Consider the following 13,930-nt stretch of genomic DNA (forward strand, 5'->3'; position numbering starts at 1 on the left):
CTTGTATGTCATTCTGTTTGTATTTGAATTAATAAGTCTGTTCACTAACTAATCTAACTTACTTAGTTCGAACTTAAATGACTAGACTGGATTCTTCCATACAATTATGTTTATGACTAATGGGACTAAATTGAACCAGGCAGTCGTTAATGTAATTCTATTTGTACTGTATTATTAATTAATATGCCTGTGCAATAATGGCTCTTGGCCGGACTAAATTGCTTAGAGAACCGGACATTCACTATATAACACATCTTGACCAACAGAGAGATTTTGTAAATAAGAGCTTTGGTCTTATAAGTATGGCTTCCTTCGGTTTTAATGTCAGTTTGTCGAATGGTTAATGTTGGTTGGTCAATTGATTCCTGGATTAGCTGTTTTGATTGGTTGATTGCTTCAACCAATCAACTTTCGTTTAACTTAATTGTTGGTAGTTAAATGCTGTACTACTATTTATTGCGCAAATTTAGTCAGCAAATTTAGTCAGCAAATTTCAATAATATTCAATTAACCTAATGCCATCGTCCATATTGCTTTTTTTTTTGTCTTAATCGAAATTCGTTTTTAATTAAGCAAATGCAAATTAGACTCCGTATGCAGGTCACGGATTAGGAAATCTTTGAATTCGAACAACAAGCGGATTAACACAACATGGTTAATTGTGCTGGTGAAAGGAAAACGTCGATATTGAATGGTCATTTTGAATGAAAGAAGCGAGAATGAAGACACTAAGGCGCGAATTGTTGTAGTAGACTGGACGGGCCTACCTATACTTATACAGTACAGTACTCAATATTGTAACTAAGCGTTTTTTAACATTTTGAAACATTAACGACGTTGATATAGAAGGCCGATATAAGCATTAATGCAAGACTATTCATAAGACGAAAAGGTAACATTTTATGCAACATTGTCTGGAAATACCAAGAAACTGCCTTTAAGGTTCAACTTAATTTCCGTGGAAGCCAATTGTAACTGAAATGAACAAGTGAAGAAACTGCTTCTTAATTTCCTCCGAAGAAGAAGATAATTGAAACTGAAATAAAAGCTTGATGAGGGGTGAAGATTTAGAATCCCAGACCAGGTATGAATTTTACGTTTTGAAAACAAGAAGCAATATCAAGATAATTTATGACAGTACGTTAATATAATGATTGGAATTCGATTTATATGAAGAATGACAGGTCTATTATTCAAGACGGATAAACAAACAGCGGCCGTGTCAATACCAAAGTCGCCAGTCAATGTGAAGATTATTGTAAAAGTAAAACATACAATAGATACATTGAGAAAGAAGACAACACACCTATGTTCCTGCTGTGAGGACCTCGCAACCAATCTATAAAGGACAATGACTACATATTGTGTTAAACATCTGAAATAAATCTCTTCAAATATTTGGAAATATACCTTCTATATGTTACAGGAAGAAGGAATGGAACGAAGAAAGACATTATTTTTAACGTCTAAAATCAATGAACAATATTGATGATCTCTGTGATTTGTCAACGAACGAACGAGTACTTTAAATGATTGTCCCAAGTTGGTAATGTGACATTTCAGTGACATGTCTGAGTTTAATGTGACTTACAATGACACTACAGATACTTCCTATGTGACTTACACTACAAAGACTATTAGAACCTCAACCTCAGCAACCACTCTTAACGTAACTTCAACTGAAGATTTTGAGCCTACATTACGCAGTTCAAGTCTTCTCTATATTCTTTTGATAATCGACTTTATAACCATAATTATTAGGAAATTTGCTTGTTATCGTGGCAGTTTTTAGGAATCATCGGCTGCGCTCAACCACGAACTTACTGATCGCTTCGTTGGCGTTGGCAGATTTTCTAATTGGCGTGGCTGTCCTCCCTACCGCCATTTCATTGGAATACTCCTCTGGTTACTGGTATTTTGGCAGAATTTGGTGTGACATTTGGCATGCCATAGATGTATTCTGTTGCACTGCATCTATATTAAACCTATGTATCATATCTTTTGATCGATACTGGGCGATAACGAGGCCGATGACTTACCGTTTCAAAATGACGAAACGCGTCAGCTGTTTTCTCATCGCGTTTGTATGGGTTTCTGCGTCTGCCATTTCGTTCCCGTGGTTAATTTGGTGGAGGAAAGTAGATCCACCATTTGTTGTGAATCAATGTATTTTTACAAGTAACTCGCTATTTATTTTTCTTTCATCATTTATTTCGTTTTATTTGCCATGCACAATTATGACTTTCATTTATTTAAGTATTTAGGCCTACTTAACAGTTAAGCAGCAAATACGAGGAATTCTAACCGGTACAAAAAGCGTAATAACAAGGACAAGCAAATCAGACAAACATGAAAAACCCGTAAATTTACGAATACATCGCGGAGGTACATTAAAAAAGAATAAACTAACATACACTATGAAAACTGAACACAAAGCCGCCAAAGTGCTAGGTATCGTTATGGGTATTTTCATCGTTTGTTGGCTACCATTCTTTGTAACAAACGTTCTATCAGCTCTCTGTATAGAATGTATTAAATACCCAGGGTATATCTTTCCAATAGTAAGCTGGCTTGGATGGCTCAACAGTACAATGAACCCGTTAATATACGCATTTGTCAGCAAGCAGTTCCGTAAAGCATTCCGTGATATTCTGTTTGGTTCTTTTTGTCGAACTAAGAGTTCACACTCATCGTCTGTAGTTACCACCCTTTCGAAAGGTATCATCAATGCAACATTTATAAACGAGGAGGAAGATTTCAAATTAGCAACTTACAAATATTCCTGATAATTTTTTCTAATTATAGATATGAACTGATTATGACGAAGTATTTATGGTTTTCATCAATCTGTTTTACTTATTTCAAATCATGTAAATGTGTGTTAGTCACTGATTTCTGAGACGTCATCAGTAAATGTGTGTTAGTCACTGATTGCTGGGACGTCATCAAAAGTGACGGAGTCCGCTCTTGTAGTCTCACAGGTTTAACGTGTGTGTTATTGTTGTTTGTATTGTTCATGTAAAATCCGAAATAAATTGAAGCTGGAAGAATGACGATTCCGAATCCGAGTTTTTGTCTTTATCACCCGATATTCTGTGCTCTCATTTGGAGATTTAAAAATGCTGTAGAACGGTGCGATGAAAATGATTCCTCAATTTTATTTTTTTGCTTTGGGATATTTGTATGGACTTATAAAAGCGCTATAAAAGACAACCATTATTGTTATTATAATCAACTTCGTAAATTCTTGTAATTGTTTGTAAGGAGTAGCTTGCGTCCGCGAATTACTTGCGTATTTTTCAATGTACTTTCGTATAAAGTACAAATTACGTCAGAGTAAGGCAAAACATCTGACCAATTACGTTAATTCTTGTTTAACAGAAAATTTGATGTCATCCGGAGAATACCATTCGCTTCACTATTCATGTTAATCCGGTGGATATATCATTCTATTTATTTAGTAAAAGCCGTGACAAACAAATCGCACATCTACTTAAACGTGTTCTTGAAAGTAAATATGACATAGCATTCGTGTCATTGAACATACGTGTGTTTGAATGCTTGATTAGTTAAAATAAATGTTGAAAGAGATGAAGTACTGCGTTATGTTGTGTATACTTTCAGCATGGAAAGCGCAAACACATTCACATTAAGTTAATTAACGCGGTATAATTTCCAATATTTCAAGTAATTTGCACGTTTTTATTATTTATTTTATGAGTGCTAAAGAACGTCTAGGAACGTCAACTTTTAGAATAAATCTGTACACTATATATAATTTTTGTGTTCCCATTAATTAATTGCCAAATATTTAATTTAGTAAACGTATTTTTTATATATCCTATCATTGTAAACGTCTTTTTTTAAATATTAAGCTAGCTATAGGCCTACAGATAACTTGTTTACACCAAATATACTGGAAAAAGTATGTGTTTGGAGGATTATGATGCCCATAATATCTCTCTTATTTCTAGTATTAGTTTTGTTCTGTCGGATAGTTTCCAATAAGTAAAGACAAATTCGGATTGTTTTAATTCAGGTGTTTTATTACATTATTTAACCTCAATTCTCTAGTACTACAAATAAATGAAAGAAAAATATTTCAGTTGCTTATAATATTATGACGTCACGTCTTCAGAAACATTGGAAATAAAAATAATGGGGTTTTATTGGACAAATTATTACAGTCTGTGATGTCGTCATGATGATGTCGTCATGATACACCTTGCATAACATTCAGTAACTTGTGACCGAAGTATATTTTGGTTGTGGCGATACCATCATGGACTACATAAGATGGATACTATTGTTCGTGGTCATATTATTGTGCGTGGTTTATGTTAGTATTAGTAGCCATAGACCTGCTATTATAAGCAGTCTATATTATTATACAACCCTGGTCTGTAGACTGGCTATTGTTCGTGGTCATATTATTGTGCGTGGTCTATGTTAGTACTGTATTAGTAGCCTATAGACCTGCTATTATAAGCGGTCTATATTATTATTGGTCCTGCTCTGTAGGCCTGCTATAGTCTTGCATATATTGGCCTCATCCATCTACCGTATTTATTTAGACCTGTCAGCTGCGAATGCATGGTCTTAATAATAGTACACCTATTCCAGTAAATGTTGTTCTTTTTACTTGGGCATGAGATATTTAGCTGCCAAGGCCACGACAGGGGCCCCAGTTGGCACCCCTGGGAAGGGTCCAGATGATCCAGCTATATCCAAGTGCGAGTATGCTAGTGGAATTTCACCATCAATACCATGCTGAAAAGGTAATACAATATGTTAATCATTATTCTTGTCAGAAAAGTATAGTTAGCAATGTATAGGATCAGCACAAATTTAAAGGCTGTATTTTATAATATAGGGAGCTTTTGATTTGCAAGAACCTAGGTCGCGGTGTTGTCGGTCATTGCCTGACCCTAGGAACCATCAAACGTGTCGAACAAACTGACAACATGACATAGTTTGGTTGATGGTCATCTCAAATCGGAAGCTGCCCAACACACGTACCTTATCAAGACCAGAAGCTAGGATGAGGAAAGCACCTGGGCCTTGATGTCCCCTAGCAGTCTTTGATGATGGTTGATTGTTGCACTGAAGGACGTCTTCATATTCAGACTTGCCAGCATGGAATTTGTAATCCTGTTGATGAGAAACAATACCACTCATTAAGTACATGCTTATTACTTATTTCAAGTATGCTATTGTAAAATTACAAATTACAACACAATTTTCCAGAAGACTAGACTACTGCTTTTTTTAAAATGCATACTTCTCTACGAATGGTTGATATTTCAAATGGATCACCAAATTTTTCGCCAGCTAAAAAAAAAAGATAGATGCTAATTAACAAAGTAGGTCGAATATCAAAGACTTAGTGTAAATTGCACTCTTGCAAATACTGTTCATTTTGGTGGTACAATTCCATTTAATTTAAAGTAAGCAAAAACTAACCTTTCTGGAGTTCCTGAGCGCATTGTTTTTTACGAGCTGGTCCGTTATCCATAATAATCTAATATAACAATAAAATTATTACTAAAATATAATAGTTAATTATATCTCAACCGTAATAGTAATAGTAAATAACGATTATTTTATTTACCTGACGTTTCGCCAACTATCAGTTGGCTTTCTCAAATTGCACGGTTACAAACTCAGTCAAGTGTGGACCAATGTGTTGACCCCGTCATCTAGAGGTCAACTGTGACATACGTGTCACTACACAGTTGGCGAAACGTCAGGTAAATAAAATAATCGTTATTTACTATTACGTTTGTGATATAATTAACTATTATATTTTATTTGGAATACCAACCGAATGAATCTTTTTAATGAAAATAATTACTTATTTTGAAATAATTTTAGCGTTAACAACCCAGTGGAGCTGTAGGTTGGTGGTTAACATGCTTGGTTCAATCCTGACCTAGTGCCAGGCTTCTAACGAATCTTAGAGACTTATAAGTTGATATGATAAATTATGAAATCCTGTAATTGGCAAGTTACTTCGGGAAACCACCTCACGACTTATGAAAAAAAAAAATGAAAACCATATATCGTACCGAATACTCTGGTCCCATGGCTAGCACTGCATGGCCCGTCAAGGTAGCTATTGTAAACAGCTGAGGATTCACTTCCTTGGTGGCCTGCATAGAAAAGTTCATATTGGCATTTTTATGTATATATTTTGGGCATTTAGTATGGTGTTTATACAAATCATTTTGCAATATCATATCATCATAGTTTGGATTGTATGACATTCATTTATTTTATGCTTTTTGTATTTTTTTAAATAGCAGCAACAACGTACTTATAATTAATATCGAAGTTTAGCCAATAGAAACAATTTTTTTACCTTTTCCTTCATCTCACAAAGACAATCCGCCATCGCCATGCGGCCTTCGGCATCGGTGTTGCCGATGCGAATTCTCTTTTGAGCACGAGATGTGATGATCTCATCAGCCACGTAGCATTCTGTAAAACAATACAGATCACATATTATATATCATATTATATTACAATAGTAAATACAATCTTTCTATCTATCTTATGTATACTGTATAGCACCCTCTAGTGTCTGTTAGTTCAACAAACAAACATAACCAAAGACTTGTGACAAATCTAAAGCCTTGTCTACACTATCACACTTTATGTGAGAAAAAAAAGTGATGTGCCCATATATGGACATGATGACATCATATCACTATCATATTTGTGTACATCACTACCATATTTGAGGATACGGTACCACTACCATATTTTAGCACATCACACCTTTTTTATTAAACTACTTTAATAGTGTATACAGAGTTTAAGAACTCTGTAGATTAAATCATGGGGGAATTATTTAGATAATTAAATTATATATACATTAGTAGTACCTGATCCCACACTATTGCGAACCATTGCCATGGTTCCTACAACCTTGATTCCGATTGGCTTGATCAGGTTCACAGTCTGAAAGAATCCAGCAACAGCAGCTGCTCCGCACTTATCTCTACAATTATCAAACAGAAGATAATTTAGATCAAACATTTGCATATTATAATAGGTATGTATCCATTTGTTTAAATTGTTGAGTGTGTGTTAATGCAAAATTAAAAATGAAGCCTACCTATGCATACCAGCCATAACACCCCCTGCCTTTATGTCTGCTCCACCGGTGTCATAGGTCACACCCTGTAATACAAATAAGGTAACAATTTAGTTTACACATCAAAGCCATTTAATAATAAGAAGCATTTGTTTATAAATATTGTTCAGCGGTATTGCTTGGTTCCCAATAGTGATGCAACGCAAGGACGTAACTGACCAATCACATGCGATGGATTATTCGAATCGCTTGCATGCATCTCTAGTGAGAACCACGCTTTAATACGTTACCTTTCCCACCAACATCATAGTGCTTTCAATCTTTCCCTGACCAGAGTACTCCAACTTGATAATGCATCCTTTGTGACGAGGGACGTATTTAGCGCAACGGTTGACGGCGGAGAACAAAGGGTATTTTGAAAGCAGTGTTTCATCGTCATCAATAACTTCAACCTTTAAAAAAGACACAACAGACATAAATATGAGCAAGTGGGTTCCTGGGGTCCAAAAAGCAATACTGTATTAACTGTTTACCAGAACTGTATTAACTGTTTACCAGAACTGTGTTAACTGTTTACCAGAACTGTGTTAACTGTTTACCAGAACTGTATTAACTGTTTACCAGAACTGTGTCAACTGTTTACCAGAACTGTGTTAACTGTTCACCATAACCGTGTTAACTGTTTACCAGAACTATGTTTTAACTGTCTACCAGAACTATGTTTTAACTGTCTACCAGAACTATGTTTTAACTGTCTACCAGAACTATGTGTTAACTGTCTACCAGAACTGTGTTAACTGTCTACCAGAACTGTGTTAACTGTCTACCAGAACTGTGTTAACTGTCTACCAGAACTGTGTTAACTGTCTACCAGAACCGTGTTAACTGTTTACCTTGATAGAGGAATCTTCACCACCAAATAATTCTTGTACATACTCCTTGACTCTTGGTGCGGCCATACGCTCTGGGTCAGACCCTCCGATATCACGGGCTACAAGACTGTTTGAAATTGTAGAAAGGTATTTTTAGAACTGATCGAAATAGATTTAATAAAATTTAATTTGATTATTATTGTATATTGTTAAACCTTTTCTACGAAAGAGTGTTCCTCTGTTACAAAAGAGTGTACCGGCAATAAATTATTATTCATTTATGATTATGGAATCCCATACATAATAGTATAATAAATGTAGCCACATGTTTAGTAACTATTTACCGTCCACTCTCAAGAGCTTCTGACCACTTCTTGATGCGTGCACCTTGTGAGCTATCTGAACACAAGAAGCCTAGCTTTTCTGCTTTACTGATGCGTTCATTCTTCAAATCACGAATTTCAAGAGGCTGTTTATTGGAAATTTAAAAGTAATTTTGTTAGATATTAATTCTCTATTGATATTTTATATTTATCTTTTCAGTCTAGTTACATTTACTATTTGCACTGAGGAAACGGTGTTACTGAAACGCTCTGCAATTTCTTTCTGGCTGTATTACTGTTTATTTGATTATTTTATTTGTATCTCTATTGAGATCCAGACACAGCATTGTCATTTTTTCTGTAATTTTCATTTTTATTTAACCATTTAAAATATGTTTCAACTTTTCATAATCATATGCTACTTACAACATATAAAGAATAGAATGCACCAAGCACAGATATAAGTAAAGCTTCTGTAAAGCTGTCATCTTCAGCACGGACAAGTAGAGGGCGTTTTACACCTGCTTTCAAAGCTCTAGTAGAAGAAATAAAAGGTAAGAACACTTTCTATCTGCTGCCACCTAGAGTATCTCAGGGCGTCACTGAAAGTTTTATTGAAAGGTTTGTACTAGACTAGGTTCTAGCCCGTAATTAGTAAAGATAAATATTTTGGCACATATGGCGTTTCATACGTATTTGGTTGTAAATTGTATACAGTATTATTACAAAATATGATTTTTTAACTTATTTCATGGAGGTATGTTTATTTTGTACCTTTTAATACCAGCAAAAGCTGCATCAGCAAATACTCTGACGTCATCGTAATCACGATTGAGAGGCCCGGTTGGTGAAAAGACCACACGTTTGATTTTACATTCTGCTGGTAGAGGACATACGACGATTTCTGAACCAACTGAAGCGTCAATCTATAAAACAGATGAGATGACTTAAAAGATGACTTGGCTTAAATCATAATCTTGCATTATTGTTACAAACAGACATATATTTAATCCATTGATCCAAGATTTCAAGGATACAAATACTGACCAATCAAAAGTTGTGCCCAGAATTAATTCAATGATCCAAGATTTAAAGGATGCAAATACTGACCAATCAAAAGTGGTTCCCGATTGATTTTACATGCATAAATATCTTTTATTTTATGGCAATTAAAGTGTGAGTGACAGAGAGACTAGATTTATGGGTTATGGAGAATCTTTTTGCAGTTAAATGGTACTTGGTGCAAATACGTATAAAAAAGGAGAACCGAGGGGGAAAAACGCTTTATTAAAACGGATACATAAAATCAGAATATCCACACCAAAGTATTCTTACAGTCTTGAGGGTCTCCAGAGGTGCTTTGAGGAACTCTAGTTTGCCTGTGAGTTTCTCCAAGGAGTCTGTGACAAGGACAATCCCATCATAGGCTGCATCTTGAGGATCAGTTGTGAAATCTACTGGACACGGAAGTCTGTAAATAAAAGCACAACAAGATTACAATAATTTTCAATTAAACAAACCATGGGTTGTTTGTCAATATTAAAATATGATCATGATCATATGATGCATGGAAAGTATTTAGTAAATCATGTTCCAATCATTATTTAAATTGATTGGCCAAGCATAACAAAAAAATATCTGAAAACGCAATATGCCAGGCTGGACCATTTCCTGATTTCATCATATTCACAAAGTTACGATTCATAAATTTCGTATAATAATGTGTCTAGATTACTAAAAAACCGTTAAAAAAATGGATACAAAATTATAATATATTTTATATATTTAAAAATATTTTTACCTTGGTGGAGCCATGACGAAGCCTTGATCCTTTGATATACTAACTGCAGCAGCACTACTACGCAAGGCACTGACCGCTCGTGTTGTATGACACTTGCAAGAATGACCAGGATAAAGAGATCAGCAAAGAACCGGTGGTTGAGTTGTACGTCACGTGATTATCACGATCACCTGACCTCCATACTGAGCGCTGATATCACCTGACACGATTGCGTAAGAAATTGGTAAAACAAAGGATAACGGTAACCCCGCACGATTTGAAACGAAACGGAATTTTATATTTTACTGTATTATTTTTTACGCCCCTGGGCAATTCTAACGTCGGCGGAGGTATATTCAGAGCGTCATTTCGGCGATCGAGCATTCTCTACTTCTACGGAGCGCCATATATGCCTTTATTTACTTCCGAAATAGAAATAGTACTACGGTAACTCTGGTTCAGTGGACCAAATTTAGCACCAGTGGAGCACATACAGTGATGATATAAAATAGAAATAAGTCACTAATTTTAATATCTTTTCGTATGTTAATACACTGTGCTCAAGTGGACCCAATTTAGAGCCAGGGGAGCACAGTGATATAAAATAGAAATAAGTCACGGAATTTTAATGTCTTTTCGTATTTTAATACACTGTGCTCAAGTGGACCCAATTTGGTACCAGGGAAGCACATTGATATAAAATAGAAATAAGTCACTGAATGTTAATATCTTTTCGTATTTTAATACACTGTGCTCAAGTGGACCCTATTTGGCGTCAGTGGAGCACAGTGATATAAAATAGAAATAAGTCACTGAATGTTAATATCTTTCGTATGTTAATACACTGTGCTCAAGTGGACCCAACTTGGAGCCAGTGGAGCAGAGTGATATAAATTAGAATTAATTCTCTTCGTTACGTGTTTAGAAGAGAATTAATTTTATCTCGTCGTAGTTTGGTATGCCGTGCGTTTGTTATGCAAATGAGTGTGCACATGTGCTGTGGGAAAGATGGTATTGTTAGTCATTCGCGATCAACACACAACACTGTTCAATTTTTATTTTGTTAATCTTTTACATTAGAATTGTAATTCTACCGTTACACATTATAGTGTACTTTTAAATATCCGTTTCATGCAAGATATTGTATTGTAGGCCTACTAATATGTTGTGAATAAAAGTTTATGGTAGAATATATAAATAAATATGTTTTAAGCAGATCTTCGAAATTTAAGCATAATTATGAAGTCGAGTTTTTTAAAATCCAACCTAAAATTCGCATCTGGATAGTTGAAATTTAACATTATAATTATCAAAGGTGATATGATAATTCTAATTGTTTTCTAAATTATAGAAATATTAAAATGTAGGGTACCATACATGTTCGACAATACAGTGTCATCTCTATTAAAAAAAAACAATATTAAAAATAAAAAAAAATATCCGTCGAGGTTTGAACCCCAGCCGATAGCACTCAAAACTGAGCATTACCCGTTACGCCACCAAGTACATGACTGAAAAGTTGATAATAGTCTATTTATACGTGTATTACGTAATTGATCATTACGTCATAAATATCCTATTAAGCTTGCTAAAACCAAAATGATCAGTTAGCTCAGTCGTCTGAGCGTCGTGTTAACAACACGTATGTCGTGGGTTCGATTCCCACGCTGGTCGGTGGAATAGAGTTAAAGGCATGCGGCCACTGTGTTTGGGGTTCACAGATCATACGTCCCCCTTTCCACCACACATCATGAGGCGACAACATCAATGCATCTGGTGATGTGGTGGAAACGACCCCAAAAGGCTGTGGCAGGGCCTTAGTGCTGAGGCAGGGAGAGCACATTTACCATCTTTTTTTTTGGCTCTTGCAAACTGCTTCGATGGTTTAAATTTTATGTTTAGCGCCCTCAATTTATTTTAATGTAAAAAAAGGGAATTAATTTTTTTCGTTACGTGTTTAGAAGACAATTAATTTTATCTCATCGTAGTTTGGTATGCCGTGCGTTTGTTATGCAAATGAGTGTGCACATATGCTGTAGGAAAGACGGTATTGTTAGTCATTCGCGATCAACACACAACACTGTTCAATTTTTATTTTGTTATTTTTTTACATTAGAATTGTAATTCTACCGTTACACATTATAGTGTACTTTTAAATATCCGTTTCATGCAAGATAATTGTATTTTTGTAGGCCTACTAATATGTTGTGAATAAAACTTTATGGCAGAATAAATAAATAAATAAATAAATATGTTTTAAGCAGATCTTCGAAATTGAAGTATATATGAAGTCGAGTTTTTTTAAAACCCAACCTAAAATTCGCATCTGGATAGTTGAAATTTAACATTATAATTATCAAAGGTGATATGATAAATCTAATTGTTTTCTAAATTATAGAAATATTAAAATTAGTAAGTAGGCTTTTGTGTGCTAGCTCTGTTTGTATTTCATAATTTTGTTTTGTTGAATTACCGTCACGGCCGCGTGCATTGCATGTCTCACACTTGGGAAACAATTACCATTGTATGGCTGGTCCTGAAGACTTTTATATTTCGTTTCATAATTTCCGGGGACTCAGCTTTCATTCTTAGCTCTGCCCCAACCATGGTGAGCTTAACTGGAGACTTAATATTTAATTTCATATTTCAATAAATATTTTTTTCAAAATTGTCTTTTCTCAGCCCCAATCATGGTGAGGTAGTGAAGACTCTTATATATCATGTTTCAAAATACTATAGGTGTCATTTCTGGGGACCTTGTAGCTATTTTAAACAGTTTGGTAAGCCCTGCGTTGTTATACAAATAAGTTTGTGCAGGTGTAGTGGGAAAGATGGTATTGTTAGTCATTCGCGCCCCACTGTTAAATTTTGATTTTGTTAATCAATGTTGCAACATTGGTAGCAAAATGTCCGATTCTTCATAGTAGTTGGTGTGTATGGCCGCACCGTCCCAGAATAAACATGTTTTAAACAGATAGTCTCCGATGGTTTTTGCATAGGGTTAATGGAGAGTGAAATAAGATCAAATATAGAACATTTGCAAAGATGCCGATTTCCAGACCAATTTCGAAGCTTAGACTAATTCCGCCGCCGGGCTAGGCCATAGGCATATACGAAGTCGAGTTTTTAAAGTAGAAAACCCCACCTAAAATGTTGAAGTCGCATCTGGATAGTTGAAATTTTAACATTATCATAATTATCATAGGTGACTATGTATAATAATACGTATAAGTAAGTGCATTTCTGGGCTCTATTTTCATTGCTCTGCCCCAACCATGGATGGGCTAGTACTGGATACTTAATATTTAATTCTATATTTCAATGAATAGTTGCACTTTCCGGGGACAAGCTCATATATTGTCCTGGTGAGTCTTATATAGTTTGTTTTATTCAAATAATGTAACGCCATTTTTTCGGGCGGGAACCTACTGTATACAGCTCTTTTTTTTTTCAAAAACGGTCTTTGCTCAGCCCCAAGCATGGCGGGGTACTGAAGATTCTTATGCATGTTGTTTGAAAACATAATAGATGTCATTTTCGGGTACCTTGTAGCTCTATTTTAAACAGTTTGGTATGTAGTATGTATTGGAGTCTGTGCAGGTGTATTATGGTAAAGATGGTATGTTAGTCATTCGCGGTCAACACGCCACACTGTTAAATTTTGATGCTGTTAATTATTTACATTAGAAGATTTTTCAAATCATGTAAATAAAATATTTTCCGGGCGGGAAGTTAGCAGTTCCCCTCGTTTAGTTTGCAAAAGTAATCTCGAAAAGAACTCCATGTGGAAAAGAAGCCCACCCAAGAGTACTAAAAATGAAGGAGCACATGGGCTTCTTTTCGAGGTTTTATGGCA

At 35.2% G+C, this 13,930-nt stretch overlaps 2 protein-coding genes across 2 annotated transcripts; one reads left to right on the top strand and one right to left on the bottom strand.

Moving 5' to 3' along the window:
- Positions 1 to 336: 336 nt before the first annotated feature.
- On the top strand, positions 337 to 2,786 carry LOC144837330 (dopamine receptor 2-like). The gene is made up of 3 exons (XM_078692383.1): positions 337 to 430; positions 1,762 to 2,256; positions 2,386 to 2,786. The coding sequence occupies exons 1-3, from the start codon at positions 337 to 339 to the stop codon at positions 2,784 to 2,786; spliced, it is 990 nt and encodes a 329-aa protein (XP_078548509.1).
- A 1,239-nt stretch (positions 2,787 to 4,025) lies between these two features.
- Positions 4,026 to 10,256, bottom strand: LOC144838549 (putative aminopeptidase W07G4.4). The gene is made up of 15 exons (XM_078693957.1): positions 10,096 to 10,256; positions 9,630 to 9,765; positions 9,069 to 9,220; positions 8,721 to 8,829; positions 8,316 to 8,440; positions 7,993 to 8,098; positions 7,390 to 7,551; positions 7,121 to 7,185; positions 6,888 to 7,003; positions 6,362 to 6,480; positions 6,069 to 6,152; positions 5,464 to 5,521; positions 5,282 to 5,331; positions 5,020 to 5,151; positions 4,026 to 4,770 (listed from the first exon to the last, which is right to left on the bottom strand). Exons 1-15 carry the CDS (start codon positions 10,107 to 10,109, stop codon positions 4,639 to 4,641), a joined length of 1,560 nt encoding a protein of 519 aa, XP_078550083.1. The 5' UTR covers positions 10,110 to 10,256; the 3' UTR covers positions 4,026 to 4,638.
- Positions 10,257 to 13,930: the final 3,674 nt, after the last annotated feature.

This window comes from Antedon bifida, chromosome 3 (assembly GCF_963402885.1).
Source record: "Antedon bifida chromosome 3, ecAntBifi1.1, whole genome shotgun sequence".
Lineage (NCBI taxonomy): Eukaryota > Metazoa > Echinodermata > Crinoidea > Comatulida > Antedonidae > Antedon > Antedon bifida.

What these genes read in the sequence shown, in the direction of transcription:
- LOC144837330 (XM_078692383.1), top strand. Translation starts at nt 337, where the DNA reads ATGGTTAATGTTGGTTGGTCAATTGATTCCTGGATTAGCTGTTTTGAT. An exon ending in TTCGTTTAACTTAATTGTTG is followed by an intron (nt 431 to 1,761) that starts GTAGTTAAATGC and finishes CATAATTATTAG; the next exon opens with GAAATTTGCTTGTTATCGTG. An exon ending in TATGACTTTCATTTATTTAA is followed by an intron (nt 2,257 to 2,385) that starts GTATTTAGGCCT and finishes TACATCGCGGAG; the next exon opens with GTACATTAAAAAAGAATAAA.
- LOC144838549 (XM_078693957.1), bottom strand. An exon ending in GCTTTTGCTGGTATTAAAAG is followed by an intron (nt 8,830 to 9,068) that starts GTACAAAATAAA and finishes TTCTTCTACTAG; the next exon opens with AGCTTTGAAAGCAGGTGTAA. An exon ending in GTGAAGATTCCTCTATCAAG is followed by an intron (nt 7,552 to 7,992) that starts GTAAACAGTTAA and finishes TCTTTTTTAAAG; the next exon opens with GTTGAAGTTATTGATGACGA.